This window comes from Sus scrofa, chromosome 1, assembly GCF_000003025.6.
Source record: "Sus scrofa isolate TJ Tabasco breed Duroc chromosome 1, Sscrofa11.1, whole genome shotgun sequence".
Lineage (NCBI taxonomy): Eukaryota > Metazoa > Chordata > Mammalia > Artiodactyla > Suidae > Sus > Sus scrofa.
This window is the reverse complement of record NC_010443.5, coordinates 273703327-273719876: the sequence shown is the minus strand read 5'-3', so window position 1 is coordinate 273719876 and position 16550 is coordinate 273703327. Positions and strand designations below refer to the sequence as shown.

The 16550-nt window shown below is 68.7% G+C and overlaps 1 protein-coding gene across 16 annotated transcripts in view; it reads right to left on the bottom strand.

Moving 5' to 3' along the window:
- RXRA (retinoid X receptor alpha) overlaps window positions 1-16550 on the bottom strand; it is a 98781-nt gene that overhangs the window by 77746 nt on the left and 4485 nt on the right. Inside the window, exon 1 of one of the 16 annotated variants that reach the window (XM_021071454.1) lies at window positions 16401-16416. The exons of 1 other annotated variant lie outside the window; for it this stretch is intronic. Coding sequence is in view for 1 of the 15 variants with exons in the window: in XM_021071477.1 (XP_020927136.1) it covers window positions 15735-15762 (28 nt within the window). In the remaining 14 variants the exon portion in view is untranslated. Of the gene's footprint in view, window positions 1-1686; window positions 1703-1952; window positions 1970-3982; window positions 4000-5981; window positions 5999-6422; window positions 6440-9967; window positions 10195-11649; window positions 11666-11985; window positions 12003-12545; window positions 12562-12944; window positions 12961-13063; window positions 13085-13109; window positions 13129-14178; window positions 14198-15734; window positions 15847-16400; window positions 16417-16550 lie in introns of those variants that run through there. 14 more of the 16 variants (XM_021071477.1, XM_021071514.1, XM_021071517.1 and 11 more) reach the window with 14 other exon arrangements.

The window sequence follows — 16550 nt, the reverse complement described above, 5'->3', positions numbered from 1 at the left end:
GCGGAGCCAGCCAGGGCAGGAAGGGCCGGAATCCCAGACCTACCGGGGGGTCTGGGCACTGCCGGAGCTGCCCATGCTGGCCCTGGCAGCCCACCCAGCACCGCCGGGGTGGCAGAGGGTCCCAGGGACCAGCAAGGCTCAGCAGGACCGAGTCCAGGAGCCACTGCCAAAGGACGGAGTGACGGGCACACAGAGGGCACCTCTGGCGAGGAGGCGACGAGGCTGGGCGCCCGCGTCCTTCGTCCATCCCCACTCACCCGGGCGGCCCCCTCCTGACCCGCAGAGCCCATGTCCTCCGGTGTCTCGGCACACCGGGGTGTCCGCCAGACTCATTCGTCCACGCCCGGACCGCCCGGCGCCCGGCGCGCAGCACGCACTGAGGGCTGAGATGGACCTTTCCGCGTGGAAAATGTCTGTATCCCGTGACCCCATCCAGGTGAGCAGCTCCCCGAGGTCAGGACCACACGGCCTTCTGTTCGGACCCCACGGCCCCCTACCCGCCATGTGCTCAGACCTACAGCAAGTCCTGGATAAACCCTGCCCCTCCGCCATGAGGGGCAGCACCCCAGGGACCTTGGCAGAGGCACCCCGGCTCTCTGCACCTGCCGTGTCTACACCACACTCAGGACTGACCGCCCCACAACCACGATCTGTGTGGCCTCAGGGATCTGCTCGGCCTCTGAGTGGAGGGCAGTGCAGTGCGCTGGACACAGGCCGGGCCCCGGGCGCTTGGACGGCAGCCCACCAGTCCCCCTGCCTGAACCCTAGCCCCTCTTGGGCCTGGCCTTTCCCTGGCCTGATCCCAGGGCTCCGGAACCCCACCCCCCAAATGCCCATGAGAGCCCCAGCTGTGCTCCGCAGGCAGGCAGGCAGGCGAGGCCCCCCACCCCAGGCCAGGCTACAAGCCCTTGAGACGCCCCCCCAACCTGGGGGTTACATTTCCCACGGCCAGCAGCCCCCATCACAGGGAGACCTCCGTTGGCCAGCCCCTCCAATGACCCTGCTGCTGCAGAGTGGGCTCGGCCAACCCCGCGGCAGGGCTGGACCCTAGGCGGGGCGGGCCTGGGCCCAGGGCAGATGCAGACTGAACGAGGCCAAGCCCAGCCCTGCCCGCGGCGCACCTGCCAGGTCTGAGGCAGAAATACTGAGTATCTGTTTGCCCGCGGCCCACCCAGCAGGCACACCCACTCTGGTCACCCCTTCTCCTCTGTCACGACACCCCAAACTTCCACTTCCAGCCAAGAATGCGGGGAGTCAGGTGCCGAGGCCCACCCACTCCCCACAGCTGGTCCCGGGGTGGAGGGGGCCACCCTGCAAGCTACCTGGGGAGGGCGCGCTCCCCAGGGCCAAGGGTGTGCGCGCCACGCTGCTCACGGGGTCTCACATTTGCCTTCCCCGCGGCCCCAGGCCGGGCCAGGAAGCCGGGTGGAGGCCAGAGGGCGGGGGCCTATCGAACCCAGAGTTGCTAAAAAGAGCCAACGGGGAAGTAAAAATAGGAAATAAAAATAAAATTGCTCCCGCCAGCCCTGGTTGTTTGTGTAGGAAACAAGGCATCTCCCCGCCCTGCTGGGCAGGCTCAGCTCCGGGCCCCCCCAGCCAAGGAATGTCCCTCCGTCTCGAGCTCCCCCACCCCCCAACTAGGCAGGTAGCACCCCAGAGAGGGACCCCCCAGAGTCTGGTTCCAACCTTGCCTCTGCCACTGCCCAGCCAAGTGACCCTGGGCGAGGAGCTGGGCGCCCTCTCCAGGCCTCCGCCTCCTGGCCAGCGCCGGGCGGCAGATCCACGCCCTACCCCAGGCCCAGCACCCCCTGGGGCCTGCCATGCGCCTCTCTCTGCCAGGGCCCCCTCCAGGACCCTTGCCACCCGCCCAGCCCTCGGCCCCAAGGTGGGCAGTCGGGATACGAGCACCAGACGGCGGAGGCGAGCGGGCCTGGCTCCCGTGCAGCTCAGACCTCAATTTCCTCATCTACGCGATCAGAGGCGCTTCCTTCCTCGTTGGGCCTTCCCGGGGCTGGTGACAGGCTTGTTCACACTAGAGGGTGCATGACTGACCCCGGCTGCAAGACCGGCCGGCTCTCCCAGGCGCAGAGTTGTGTGGAAAGGGAGCCTCTGCTCCGGGGCAGGGACACACCAGGGGCCGAGGGTCCCCGGTGGGGCCAGGCTGTGGCGCGCGTCCAATCCCCCACCCGCCCACCAGCAGTGTGAGGACTGCCCTGCCCGCTCGCCCAGGCAGGCACTTGCTGGGTCAGTGCCCATTGATCGGTTCCCGCCAAGGGCGCCCGCTGTGAGGGCACGGGGACTGCACACCATCGGTGATGCTGCTAGACCCGGGCCAGCGGGACACGCGCCGTGGAGGAGCCCCCCCGCCCCCCACCCCACGTACCCTGTAGTGTCCTCGTCACCCCCAGCGCCCCTTCGGTCCCCACTGCTGGGTCTAACACGCATCGAACCCCTCGGGAACTGGGGTGAGCTCTGGGGGACTGGCCAGGGAGGTCCAGGGGTGGCCTCCAGGGTCTGACCCAGCACCGGTCGTCCCCAAACCACCCTCCCCGTGACAGCCCGAGGTCTTTCGAGAACATGCAGCTGCTCTCAGCCCTCCCCAGCCTCCACCCTCAGCAGAAACCCGATTCCCGGGACGGCCCACTTGCCCCTTCCCCCCTCTTTTTCGAGCTCCCTCCGCCCAGCCGGGCCTCCCTGCCCCAGGCACCTGCCCAGCCAGCAGCTCGGCCTGGGCTCCCAGCCTCGGGCCCACGCTCACGGAGGGAACCGGCCCACGAGGACCGGGCCCATCTCCAGCCTGCACTTGCCCGTGCGGGGCACGGGGAGCACACACTCACACGGGCACATGCTCATACATGGGCTCACAGCCTTTCACCCCCACCCACAGAGGCTCGCACACGTGCACTCTGGCACCGGGGAGACCCTGCCTGGTCTCAGCACCCTCGTGGTCTGGCTCCAAGTCTCCAAGGAGGGTCTGGTGAGGATGGGTCCCTGGGGCGTGGGGGTGGGGGGGACAGGGAGCAGCAGACAACACAGCCCACTCCCAGGCCTGGCCTCTCTGCCGAGCTCCCTCTGAGCCGGCCGCGGTCCCATGGGTGAGAGCAGAGGACGAGAGGGCAGACCCTGGGCCCTTGGCCTCGGGCCCTGGGGCCAAGGCCAGAGGGAGAGCCTCCAGCAGCCCACCAGTGCAGGCACATGGGCCACGAGCACCAAGCAGAGTCCAGACAGCCAGGGACACTGCAGCAGCAGTGAGTCAACTCAGAAACCTGGGGGGTGGGGGGGTGCTGTGCAGGGCCAGCCACCGAGAGGGGCCAGAGGTCAGCAGGGGAGGGAGCCCCGGAGGGGAGTCTCCCCAGAACCCGCAGGTCCCGAGGAGGCCTGCTACTCCCCCGAGGCCACACTGCACCTGCCCCCTCCCCTTCCCAGGGGCCGGGCAGAGCCCAGGGCCCAGCCTCAATGCCGACTGAAGTGATGGCCAAGGGGCTGGGGGGGGTGCGCGGCTGCCCCCCTCTGATAACGAGCGCCACAGCTTATCGGCCACATCCAGGACCTTCACGGGCGCAGGAGCCATCCCTCCCCCATTCGTCCACCGGCCACGAGAGCGTCCCCGCTGCCCAATGCGGGAGACACAGCAACTGTCCACAAGCAGATAAGTCTCGGCAGGGAGCGCGGGCAGGGGGGCCGCTGCGGCTGGGAGGCGCGCGCGGGAACTGCAGCCAGCCAGGGCGGCAGGAGATGCGACCTTGCCCCGTGACCCTGGGACAGCAGGTGGGAGGGGGCCCCCCAGCTGGGGGCCGTTCAGCCTAGAACCCGAGCTGCCCTCGGTCCTGCAGCCAGACGACACCCCACAGAGGTGCTCTGGATACCACAGCCTTTTCTTTTTATAAATCCCATCCCATGCCAGCCACGGAGCCAGGAATAAGCTGGCAGGGATCAAACGCTCGGTGGCAGCCCATCACGGGCCGGGGCTGTACCTGCATACCTGCCCACACTTCCGGCCTGGAAGGGAGGTTCCGGGACCCCCAGACCGTGCTCTGCACTTTGCCGGCAGCATCTCCCGCTCCCTGGGGCTGCCTTGAGCCCATGCGCAGCTGCAGAACGGAGCTGGGGACCCAGCCCAGGCCAAGGCTGCCTAAAGGCGCCAGCTCTAGACGGCCCAGCTGCCTGAAAGCACATCAGCCTTCCAGATGCTCAGGCCAGAGGCCATTCCTGCCTGTTTCCACTCCCCTGCCCCGCCCTCCTGCCCCCACTTCACACAGCAGCAGAGCCTCCTACAAAGCATGGGCCAGACCCCACCCTCTCCAGCCCAGGACCCTCCAACAGCTGCACCTCCCCAGGAGCAGAATTTCCAGAGCCTTCCCCATGCTCTCCGACACCACCTCTATCCTTTCCCCTCGTGGCTGGGCTCCAGCCACACAGGTAGATTCCAGGGGCTCTGAGGGGGAGGCCCAGACAGACAGAGCTAACATACACATCTGAGCATGCAGAAACTAACTTCTCCCAGGCAAACTCCTATGCATCCTTCATGACCCAAATCAGAAAGCCCAACCCACTGAACACCAGGGCAAGCTGAAAACACCTCTGTGCTCCCTCTGCTCCCAGTAGTCCGTCCCCCCACCACCACACTCACAGTGTCCCCTCGCCCACACGAAGGCAGGCCTGACCACAAGAGGCAACCTCAGCTCCCCACTCACTACGAGTGATCTACCCCGACACACACTATCAGCCGCACTTCACAGAAGAGAAAACTGAGGCCCAGAGAGGTCTTAAAACACTGGTCCAGGAGTTCCCATCATGGCTCAGTGGTTAACGAATCCAACTAGGAACCATGAGGTTTTGGGTTCGATCCCTGGCCTTGCTCAGTGGGTTAAGGATCGGGCGTCGCCGTGAGCTGTGGTGTAGGCCGCAGACGCGGCTCGGATCCCACGTTGCCGTGGCTCTGTCATAGGGCGGCAGCTACAGCTCCCTAGCCTGGGAACCTACATATGCCGCAGGTGCGGCCATAGAAAAGACAAAAAAAAAAAAAACTCTGGTCCAAGGTGATACAAGTGGTAGGGCTGGGGTAGGGCTAGAGTCCATCCCAGTCCATCTGACTCCAAGCACCACTCAGCATCTAGGGGGCTGGGCCTCAGTTCTGCCTCCGCGCTGGCCAGCAGGAGGCCCACGCCTGCAGACAGACAGCCAGTCAGAAGGACGGACGGATGAAGAGACGGCGGGCAGGTGAGAGGTTGGCTCAGAGGCTCTCAGCCAGGCGTTGACTCCCCTGCTCTGGCCCCATCAGCGAAGGCTCAACAAGATGTGCTGAGCAGCAGAGGAAGGAACCAGGTCTCAACAGGGACAGTCAGCTGGGGCTTGAGGCCCCCACTCTGCATGTGGGCACCGAGCCCAGGGGCAACCCAGGTTCCAGCCAGCAGCAGGGGTAGCTTCATCTACGGGCACGGCTGGGGGCAGGGCCCCCCCAAGGCAGGAACACACAGGCAGCAACCTTGGCCTCAGGCCGCCTCCAGGGCTCCTCGGGCCCCCAGGTGTGACTCCAGACCCAGGGGTCCTGCAGAGTGGGCCCCCACCTGTGGCCCCAGGCTCTCCCAGCCCCACTTGCAGGAATCAGCACCAGGGTAGAAAAACAGCAGGACCTCCCTCCCTTGAAAGGCGGACGGACCCCCAGAGGAGGGGTGATTCAAATAACAGCAATGTTAACAGTGTGCCTCGCGAGGGTGGCTCACCCCCCACGACACTTCCGAAGCCGGGGGGGTGGGGCAGGGGCGTCATTTGCCGAAAGCACCAATTCAATCAACAAGCTTTCTCCAAGGCTGGTGCGGCACCTGGCACGGTGGGCCGGGCAGCAAACGAGACCTTTGAGCCAAGCCCATGGTGAGCTGGGGCACCCAGAGGTCTCGGGGCCCCACAGGGCAAAGGGCTGCGCTCATCAGCGGCATCGGCCGAGGGTCCGGGCGGGGGAGCAGCGGCCGTGTGCTTCCTACCTCCAGCTCGGCCCACGGCCCTCCTTCCATCTCGCAAATGAGGAAACCCAGATAAGCGGGGAAGAAGCCACAAGCCCCCGTCACAACGTTCACGTGGCAGAGCCGGATCGGTTCGGGCCTGGGGCTCCGAGCGTGCCCCCCACCCCGTCCCCGTCCCTGGTCGGCAGGATGCAGGGGCCGGCCTCCTGGGGGTGAGCGGCCCTGGAGTCCCAGCCTGGGGGCGGGGGGAGGCTGGTGCCCCTGAACGGCTGCCAAGGGACACAGGAGAGGGAAGGGGACAGCCCTGGCTCCCTCCTGCTGTCCTGCCCCTCCAGCCGGGCCCAGGAAGGCAGCCCCCAGCACTGCCCCGCCCCGGGCCATGGCTCAGCTCGCCGCTGAATGAGCCCGGAGCGGTCTGGCACCCAAGGCCCAAGGCCCCCACCTCCCAGCCCTCCTCCTGACCTTGATCCTGGGCAGAAAGTCCAGGAGCCGGGGTGGGGCGGGGGCTGCTCCGCCACCTCCCGCGGACTCTGGCCCCAGTCACAGCTATTTTCCTCACGCACGCAAGGAGGGAGAGGCCACCACGCAGCTCAGCTCACACGGGAGGCTCCAGGGCACGTGACATCTGGCGCTGCCCACGAGAGGGGCAGGGGCGCTGGGGATGGACCAAGGGATATGGGGACAGACGGAGGGGTGGGGAAAGGCCCCCCAACTGCTCGGCCGAGAGGGGCCCAACCCTGGCCCCTGCACCCAGGAGCTGGAGCTCCGAGCTGGCAGAAGGACACGGCGGGCCAGCGTGGGTCACACTCCAGACAGGGCCATCCCAGGGCCCGGGGAGCAGAGGGGACAGCAGGCCAGCCGAGAACGGCTCAGAGGGGCTGCAGGCAGCCAGGCTGGGGGCCGCCAGGTCGCAGCCAGGCCCGCTCCCAGCCTCACCTCCTCCCAAGGTTAATTATTCCCAGAGCAGCTGACCACAGCCCCGCACAGACCCCGGGACCCGGCGGCCAGAGGCCACGCAGCCCGCTCCTCCAGGGAGGGCCCCTCCCCAGGGACCGCCTTCCCACAGCCCGCCAGCAACCCTGATGTATCCCCGAAAACCTGCCCACGTCGCCTCCTCTTTGAAGCCTCCCTGGCTTTCTCAGGCGGTTTACCGGTGAGGCAACGGAGGCCCAGAAAGGTCATTGCACCAGCCCAGGGCCACACAGCCCCCAGCTCGGAGCCGCTCCTTCGCCCCACGGGGGAGCCTCTCTCACCAGCAAGCGGGGAGCACGAGAGCCAGAAGGCAGAGTGAGTGGGAGGGCTGGGGGCTGCGGACACCCAGCAGAGCCCCGACCTCCACACCGGGGCCCGCCTGAGTTCCGGGCTGGGAATGCCAGGGCTCAAGCACGGCAGGGGCCGGCCTGGCCTCGGCTCGGGCCTCTGCAGCCCCTGCCCTGAGCCACCCAGCCCCCCACTCATAAGGTTCCTGGCGGCTCCCCGCCAGCACCTCGCCCCAACTCTCCCAGCTGCGGGACCGTGGTCCCCACCCCAGGCACCCACCTCTCCCCCAGAGCCCACGTCCTGTCCCCTCCACAGGAGGAAGACATGGAGCCATTTCTTGAAGAGCTGGTCCCCAGCTATGCCACCCCAATCGCAAGGCCACCAGCTCATGGGAACAAGGCTCAGGGGGGACGGACGGAGGCTTCTGGCAGCGAGGGGGCCTCAGGGAAACCGAGACCAGCCCAGACATGCGGCAGGCGGGTCACAGAGCAAACGGGACATCCCCCACCCCAGGCTGCGGCCCTGCAGGGGAGGGGCTCTCCTGCCCCCCGCCCCCGGGGGGGTGACCACCTGCCTGCCCAGGCAGGGCAAGACAAAGGGGTTCAGGGGTCCCCCCCAAAGCTCCCAGGAAGAGCAATGGCAGTCTCTGCTGAGGGCACCTCAAAGCCACTCCAGAAGAGGCCGGGTCACAGGGTGCACAGCAGGCACTGCCCGTCTCTAGAAGGACCCCCGAGGTGGGCCCTCACCAGCCGAGCTCCCGGGGCCTGAAGCCCTCCTCCCTGCCACCAGGGCCCATCCACATGGAGGGCTGAGCTCGGGGACAGCTCAGCACAAGTCACCACCGCCGACCAAGGCCACCCATCACCTGGCCTGGCCTCTGAGGGGCACGAGGCCGGCGGAGCGGACGCTCTAGACACAAGGCCTGGATTTCCTGGAGAGCAAGGGCCAGATGGGCCCGGGCACGTTCTGCACAGTGTGGGGTGAGCTGCCACCGATGGCCAGTCTGGGGTCACCTCCACCCCACTCCTCCACCACTCGTGCCTTCCTGGATGCCAGGCCGGGTGCCACGGGGGCACCCACGCTTCAGAGCGCCCACCCTCATTGGCACCTGCTCTACGAGGACGGCCAGGAGCCTGCCAACCGCACCGCTCAACTGACCCTGCTGTGTCCTTACGAGGCGGTGACGTTACCTCAAGTACACATGGGACACGACGGCAATGAGCCCAGTCAGCCGGGGACCCCGCCCCGTGCCCGCTCTACGCGGCACACAAACCCACGACAGGGCGCAGGCTGGCTGGGGAACGCAGGCTTCCAGGGGACAGGGCCCTGCAGAAAGGCCGGGAGGGGACCAGGACAGGGAGCTCCAGGTGGGGGCCCTGGGCCAGCCGCCTGACCCCGCCTGCCCCAGAGGGCTTGGCGGAAGGCGGCCGTCCATCAGGCGCTCAAGAGCACAGCGACTCCGGCCACCTGGGCTGTCACCACCTGACCTCTGCCCGGGCCAGCGCGGACACTTAAGCTAAATGGGTCGGTTATGGGTGCTTAGATCCCTCCCTGGGGGCTCCCTCGGTTCTGGGCGGCAGCACCAGGAAGCCTGTTGAATCAGTAACCTCATTACAGCCCGGCAGCCACACCCGGGCCGGCTTTGAACTCCGCAGGGTTTATCCACGGCCGCTGCAGGAATTACACACGGCTGGCCCAGGGCCCAACTCGCTCACCGCCCCCCTCCACGCTGGAGGCTCGGGACTGAGAGGGCCGCAGCCTCGGCTGAGACCCACGGCCGCCGGCCCCACACCCCCGCCCAGCCAGGGAAACTGAGGCACAGCGGGACGCCCCTGTTGCTCAGACGGGCCTGCAGCGAGCAAGGTGGCCAGGGCCAGGCTCAGGCTCGGAGTCACGCCTCTGCGACCTCAGCCCCAGCGGGCGGTGCTCCTGGTCCCTGTCTCAGGAACTCGAGCCAAGGGCCAGCCACGACCATCTGAGGACAGAGAATCTGGAGGGGACACCTCACACGGAAGCCCTTGTGTCTCCAGCCCCAAGGCGAGTTCCCACCCTAGCTCTCAGGTCCCTGCCCTGGCCCCCACAGACGGCCCATCCCCTGCTCCCCGCGCTTTATCGGGTGCTTTGGGCCTGACGCGACCTCGCCCAGCCCCCCAGGTCCCTCAAGAATTTGCTGCCATTTGCACATGGGGAGGAGCACACGCAGCCCAAGGACAGGCCAAGGGCCAGGCGGGGACAAGGGGACAGGAGGAGAGCCAGGGCCGGGCAGGAGGGGGGGCTTCCTCTGCCCGCCCCACGCTCAGGGAAGGGGAGAGCCCCAGCCCAGCCTGCCGGCCCAGCCTGAGCCCCCCAGGAAGCCCCTGGCAGTCCTCGCCCCGACCCAGGCTGCTGTGCTGAGTGGCCCAGCCAGGGCCCAGGGCTGGGAGCACCTGGCGGGTCGGGCTCCGGGCCCAGCCAGGGCCCCCCCTCCTCCAGCGCAGCCTCTGCACGGAGCTGGAGGCCTATTTCCCACTGAATAGCACCACGACCCCCATGGCCCCGGGACCCGCCTGGCGCTGTGCCTCCCAGCCACCTCTCACACGATGCCACCTCCCCCAGCTCTGGCCACACAGGCCTCGGGCCTTTGTCTCAGCTGACCCTGCGCCGGGCGCCCCTCCCCCACCACCTGTCGCAACCCGCCTCTCCTTCAGCGTCCAGGCCAGGACTGGCTCCAACGGGACGCCTGCGCCACCTCCACAGCACACACCCACCTCCACGGGGCGGCAGGACCAGGCCGGCGCTCGGCAGGTGCGCCCCAGGCGCCTGGCGGACGGAGCCCAACCAGCAGACCCGAGTCCCTCGGAGGAAGGGCTCACCCCGACCCTGTTAGATCAGCCGGGAAGGCCGTGCACACGTGCGTGTGTGCGTGTGTGGGCACGCGTGCCCACAAGCACTAGCGTGAGCGTGTGCGTGCATGTCTGTGTGTGCACGTGGACGTGTCTACGTGTGCAGTCTTGTATGTGGACGTGTGAGTGCACTGGGGGCGGGGAACAGGGAGATAACCGAGGCCCCGCCCTGCCCTGGGGACCCAGTGTGGCTGTCCTCGCCCAGCACCCCCAGGTCCCTCAGGAATCTGCTGCCAGACAGGTCTGCCCTGGCGGCGGAAGGAAGCGGGGGCACCAGCCACGGGGGTCCTCGGGCAGCACCTCTGGCTGCTGACCTAGCCCACGGTTTTCCAGCCTATCCAGACCCTCGACCCTGCTCCACCCCCAGCCAAGGACAACGCTGGCGGAGGCTCAGGGTCTCCACTCCCCAGACAGCCTTCACCCACCGGGGTGAACGGGACAGAGCAAACTCAGAGAAGCTTTGGCCCCCACCGCGTCTCCCACCCTCTCACCCCAGGGCGCCCCGGGAGCCAGGAGGGGGCGCAGACCCAGGCTCTACCAGGCAAGTGGCTTCCGAAGATGCCACCTGAGGGGGGCAGCAGTGCCCCACCCCAGGGACCAGTCCTGGCCCAGCTGGTGCTCGGGACCCCCGACTGGGAAACCAGTTTACAGAGGAAGAGCAGCGAGACGGCCCAGAGGCGCGGCACCTCGCAGAGGCTGCGAGAGACCTCAGGGCAGGCCTGGGCTTCCCCACCGGCTCAGTGGGCCATCCCCGTGCCCGTCGCCAGGTCCTGCGAATCCAGACCCAGGTCCACAAGCAGGTGCCCCGTGGATGCAGCCATCACGTGCTCGGAGGGGCGGCCCTGGCCCAGACCAGCCGGGAGAAGTTTAGAAAAATGGGACAGGCAGGGACCAAGGAGACCCACCTGGGTGCCAGAGAGCAAGGTAATCGGGCCCCGAGGGGCCGCCTGGCTCACCTCCACTCACGCGGGGACAGGGGGACGCGGGACGAGGGGACACGCAGACGCAGGCGCACGTAACAGGCGGGAGAGCCCGGTGTAGCCGGAGCCGCCGGGAGGGGGAGCGAGTGCGGCGTGAGCGTGCTCACGCGGGCCGACACGCGCGTGTGCGTCCCACTCTCCCCTGCGTCGGCCTGGGCCAATTTTATTTAGCTGCTTTCTGCTCCATTTCACGCTCATTCGGCTGCTGAGCTAGACAATTGCTTTGTAACTCTAGGGTGCAATTTCCCCGTCTGCGAGGCGCTGGGCCACAACTGCTCGGAACATCTCGCACCAGGCTCGGGTGCGTGCCCGCGAGGCCCCCGCCCCACCCGCCTCCTGCGGGCCCGGGGAGGGTGCAGAGCAGGGGCCACCCGGGGCCCCGGCAGGGCCCGCTCCGCGCGGAGGAGGGCGCCGGGGGCCGCCCTCCCACCCGGCGTCTGCCCCGCACCCTGGACGGCACCAGCCGCCTCGTCTGCTCCGTGGTCCTGCTCTGGTCTGACCCTCGAGACCTGGAGCTCACCCGGACTCGGGCAGGGGACACGGGGAGGCTCTGGCTGCCGGCCTCACCTTTGAGGAGGGGCACCAGGTACACACGTTCCTACCACAAGATGGGCAGCACCACCGAGAAGCCAACGCAGGGTCCCTTCTAGAGACGGAGAGTCGAGGCTCTGGGAGGCCAGTGGGCAGGCCACACACACAGGCAGCAGGGACAGAGGACCCAAGCCGCAGGGGCCTGACCACCAGCCCAAGGGGACACAGCCCCCCAGGAAGGTGCAGCTCCCAAGCCCCACCACCACCCCAGGGACGGCCAGGTCAGTCACTGCAGAAAGAGAGCAGGTGCCGGGAGTGACAAGGGGGCCGAGGAGGAGGCCGAGGAGGAGCAGGGGGAGAGCGAAGACGCACCTGCACCTACGAAACGTGAAGGGAGCAGATGGGGAGGCAGGGTGGGGCGCGGCCCTCTCCCCCCCGCCCCCCGCTTCCGTGGCGTCCAGGAAACAGACCTGCAGAGCGTGCGTGGGACAAAGGTCTCGAGGGTGACCCCCAGACGGACACCAGCCCCGCCAGCCACCCAGGCTCTGAGTCCCAACACACAGGCCCCCGAGGGCCCGGACCCCTGCCCATCCCTGGCCCTGCCCGGTGGCCCGTTCCGTGGGAACGGACCTGTCCGTGGCTCGCCCCAAGACCCGGGTCCCCGGAGCCAGCTACAAAGGACAAACTTTGACAAAGCAGGACAAGGAGGAGAAGGAAGGGAGATCTTGTCCGGGGCCAGCTCAGGGGCCTCTGCTCTGTCCTACGAGCCCAGGGGCCCGCAGCCCTAAAGGACGGAGACCACCGCCCCCCGAGACCACAGCCCTGAAAAACAGCAACTGTGGAAAGAGTCAGGGCCACCGGCAAGATGAAACTCCGCGGGCGGCTTCCACTGGCTCCGGGCAGGCATTTGGGGCCTTCATCCCCCCCATCACCTCCTGTGCAGCCGAAGTCTGTCTCGCCTCCACATACTGCCCCCCAAGAGCCCGTGCCCCCCACCCCCGCCGCGCACCCACTCCGCGCTACACAGTAATTCCACAACCAGCCCCTGGGCCTCCCTTCCCAGGGCCACCAATCGAAAGCCACCCCCAGAGCCACAGAGGGGGTGGAGCCAGGGGGCCAGGGCAAGGCAGGCAGAGGGCCTCCTGGAGGAGGCGGTGCAGCGGCCCGCAGGCCCTGAAGGACAGGCACAGCTGGAAGAGCTGGTGGAGCTGGGGGCAGGAGCCACCCCCATGCGAGCGCGGCTTCCCGAAGCTCCGCCACGCCAAACCCCAGCTCAGAGCTGCCCGGCCCTCCATCCGTGGCCCTTCCTGGGCGCCCCTAGCTCGTCCCACCCCTGCTTGGGCTGCATGCTGGGCCCAGGCACCGCAGACAGGCAGCCAACCCCAGGCAAGGACGCCGGCCAGCAAGGCCACGGCCACGGCCGGGCCCATCTGAGGGCTGTTTTTCTCACCCTGACACTTCCCCGGTCAACAAACAGAGCCCCCTCCGGAGTTTACCCAAACAAACGCCCCAACAGTCGGCAGTGCCCAGGCCAAGACAGGACTGCCTGGTAGGCCGGCCTCCAAGCCCGGCCTCCAAGCCCGGCCTCCAGAGAGTCACGTGACCCTGTTATTTCGGGAGGCCCCGGAATGTGCTCTATTTTGGGTCCCGAGGGCTCTGATGTTACCAGAAGCCCCTCATCAGGACTCTAAGCTCCTCCGTGTCCCCAAGAGCCGCCCAGAGGGTGGCCTGCGGGCCTAGTGCTCGGCTACTGGCCCCCCATCCCTCCCCGGGGAAACGGGCCTCCAGCAGTGGGGCCTCTGAGGTCTCCGCAGGCTGAGCCTTCCCGTTCCACCGTCCAGACCGACGCCAGCACAGGCTTTCCCCACCGGGCACGAGGCAGTGGGCAGTCCTGGGCAGCAGGAGCAGGAAGCAGGGGCCGCCGTGGGCAAGCTCCTGGGCCTCCAGACCTGTACCTTGGGCTCGTCCCTGCCCGTCCCTGGGGACTCCTGGGTGGGGAGAGCCAGCGCCCCGGCCCACCAAGCCCCGAGGCCGCGGGTGCTGGAAGGAGGAGCCCTCTGTCCAAGGCCCCGAAAGTGGCCCGACAGCCGTTAAGGGGCAATGCCACCTTCCCAGCAGCTCCAGGTCTGCCCCAGGCCCCTGGCCGCGCCTGGACAAGCCAGGCCTTCTGACACTCAGCCCCCACGAGGGATTAGGCCGTGTTGACAAAAGGGCTTAGGCAAGTAGCCGCTTAAATGGACCTTCAACTCCACTGGACTTCAGAGCTGGTCACAAGCTTAGAAAAAAATAAAGTGTAATCAGAGCCCAGGGCTCTCTGCTCAGGCCTGGGGCGCGGGCTGCCTGGGAGGCCGCAGGCTGGGTCTGGGAGAAGCCGCTGAGCCTCCTTGCGGCCTGGGGGAGGGGACAGCACATGACACCCCTCCAGGTTCCGGGGGCACCCCCTTTTCTCCTCGTGGGGGCTCCAGCACAGCCACCCTGAGGCCCGGGCCCTGCATGTGCCAACTCCCAGGGCCCTCTCAGGATGTCAGGACCTGTCCTGCTCCAAGCACCCAACCTTGGCCCTACCTTATCAGGGGCGGGGAGGGGAGCATTCTTGTTCCAGAAGGATCCTCCAGGAGAGCCTGGCTCTGTGTGGGGGGGACGCAAGCGTGCAAAGCCTTAATGGGGCAAAGGAGATGCTGACCGCCCCACGCCAGGCCCGGCAGCCACGGCGAATCACAGATAACTCAGCTTTCATTTTTGCTCCACACCCACAGCCACCACAGGCTGGGGGCCCATCCCTTTGTAGCCTGTGGCCCCAGTCCCTCCCAGCCAGTTTTCTCATCTGCAGAATGGGCACGAGGGCCCGCCCTGGCGAAGAAGGAGGGCGCTCAGCCTGGCACCTGCAGAGGTCTTCCTTGTACACAGTCAGGGAAGGATCTTCTTCGGTGTGACAAACTTGGAGCCCTACCCCAGTGCCTCAGCCACACACACCCCTCCCCAGCGCGCTCACCCCCACCCAGACATGGGGGGGGGTGCGGCTCCACGAGGCTCCCCTCCACCGCCTAATCTCACCAAACGTCCCTGCAGCTGTGCTGCGTTCTGGCCGCCAACCCCGCGGCCAAACTGCACCCCAGGCTGCAGGAGGGTGGGCAGGCACGAGGGGCAACAGAGCGCGAGTTTCATTCATAATCAGCTGTTTTCATTTCCATTCAGCACAAATCCTTCACCCAGCCTGACAGCCTGGCTGCCGGCCCCACCACCAAATTAATATCCTTCCCGGCGCTCGTTTATAAAGTCTCCCCACCCCCTCCCTCCTTCGCAGCCTCTCCCGGGCTCCCAAACCCTGGGGAGGACACTGGCTGGGGGCACCCGGCCAGGCCCCCTCGTCCTCCTGCGTGGGCCCGGAGTTGGACGGCAGTCTGGGGCAGGGGAGCCACAGGGCGGGATGGCAGCAAAACTGGCCCTCCGTGCTTCTAGCGTGTCCTCCCGCAAGAGCAGGGCCAGCTCCAGCGACCGCCCGGGGAACAGTCGGGTGCGCCAGAGCGAGGGGCCCCGTTTCTGGAATAGGGCCTTCCCAGGTTTGATGTGCCCAGGCGGCCGGCCCCTTCATGACCCTGCCCACCCGCGCCTGGGCCGCTCTGGGGGAGGAGGGGTCCCGAGGGTTCCAGGGCCGGCGGCCTGCTGGACTCGGCAGCAGCCCGGGCGGCGGCGCAGAGGCCGTCCGATGCCAAGGGCTGCCGGAGGCTGCGAGCGCACAAGTTGCACCGCCCCGCCGGAGCTGGGCGCCCGGGGCCGGGGGGGCTCGGGACGCTGCCAGGCAGGGCCCGCAGCCCCCTCGTCCCGCCGACCGGCCGCCTCTCTGGCCCCGCCGCCGGCCCGCTGCCGGATCACCCTCCGCCAGCAAGTCGGCGGCCCGGCGCTGACCGGGGGCCGCCCGCCGCCCTCGCCCCCTCCCCTCCCGGCCGGCCCGGGGAAAAGTTACCCGGCCCACCCGCTCCGCCCGGCGCCCCAACTCCGCGCGGGCCGGCGGGGGGCGCGGGGCCGAGCGGGGCGGGCCGGGCCCCCGCGCGCGCCGGGAACGCGCCCCGCCGCCGCCGCCGCCGCCGCCGCCCCCGCCGCCGCCGCCCGCGAGCACTCACCGAGCGGCAGGAAATGTTTGGTGTCCATGTCTGCGGCGATCTCGCGGCGGGAGGGCGGGCGAGCGCGGCGGCCCCCGGCGCGGCCGGCCGGGCCCGGGCGGCGGGAGCCGGCGGCGGCGGCGGCGGCGGCGGCGCGCGGAGGCCGCGGCGCGGCGAGTTGTTGCAAAAGTCGCCCAACAATGTAAACTACTTGTGCTGCGCGCCGCCGCCGCGCGCCCGCGCCCGCGCCCCCGCCGCGCGCGCCCGCGCCCCGCTCCGACCGCTGCGGCGCCGGCGGGGGGCGGCGGGGGGCCCGCGACGGGCGCGGACTCGGCGCAGCGCCGCCGCCCGCCCAGCCTGCGTGCCCGCCCAGCCCCGCCCGGAGTGCACCCCCCCGCCGGTCCCCCCGCCCGCCCGCCCGGAGCGCGCCGCACCCCCCCCCCGCCGCCGCCCCGCGGCCCCCCTCTCTCCCCCCGCCCCGACGCGCCGCCCGGAGCGCGCCCCCCGCCCCCCGCGCGCCGCCCGCCCTGCCGCCGAGTTGCAAGCTAGCGAGCGCAGTGCAAACTTGCAAGTTTCCCTCCGCCAGGGGTTCCCGGGAGCCGCGCGGGGGCGGCGGGGGGGGGGCGGGGGGGCGCGGGCGGGCGAGGCCGGGGCCGAATTCCTTCCCCCCCGCCCCCAAAAAACTACCCGGCGAAGCAGGCGGAGAGGAGGGCTGGCGCACCGGCACGGCCGGGCCATTGTCTGGGCGGCCACACAAAGCGGCCAGCGGCGCTGCGCGCCGACCCTGGGTGACACGTGGGGAAACTGAGGCCCAGAGTGGCCGCGAGCCCTGTCGCG